This window comes from Mesitornis unicolor, unplaced genomic scaffold (assembly GCF_000695765.1).
Source record: "Mesitornis unicolor isolate BGI_N332 unplaced genomic scaffold, ASM69576v1 scaffold15006, whole genome shotgun sequence".
Taxonomy (NCBI): domain Eukaryota; kingdom Metazoa; phylum Chordata; class Aves; order Mesitornithiformes; family Mesitornithidae; genus Mesitornis; species Mesitornis unicolor.
The window spans coordinates 15,199-15,463 of record NW_010189000.1 but is presented as its reverse complement, the minus strand read 5'-3'; the positions used below and the strand labels follow the sequence as shown (position 1 = coordinate 15,463).

General features: G+C 66.4%; 1 protein-coding gene across 1 annotated transcript in view; it reads left to right on the top strand.

Annotated features, from left to right (window-relative positions):
• Nucleotides 1-25: 25 nt before the first annotated feature.
• The window catches only part of NET1 (neuroepithelial cell transforming 1), an 11,473-nt gene continuing 11,233 nt past the window's right edge, over nt 26-265 (top strand). The window contains exon 1 of the mRNA XM_010185920.1: nt 26-119. Coding sequence (XP_010184222.1) covers nt 27-119 — 93 coding nt within the window. The 5' untranslated portion in view covers nt 26. The remainder of the gene's footprint in view (nt 120-265) is intronic.

The window sequence follows — 265 nt, the reverse complement described above, 5'->3', positions numbered from 1 at the left end:
AGGGGGGCACGCCGCGAACCGTGGCCATGGTGGCTCACGACGAGCTCGGGGGGCTGCTGCCCATCAAAAGGACTATCCGGGTGATCGACGCGCAGAACCAGTCCTTCAGGGAGCAGGAGGTGAGGAGGAGCGGGGTTGGAAGGGGGAAAAACGGGGAGGGTTTTTGAGGGGAAATGCGGTGAGGTTGGGAGCCTCCCTCACCTTCCCGCTCTCCGCGCCTGAGGGGAGTCGAGGAGCCGGGTGCGTTGCCCGCTGAGCACCGGCT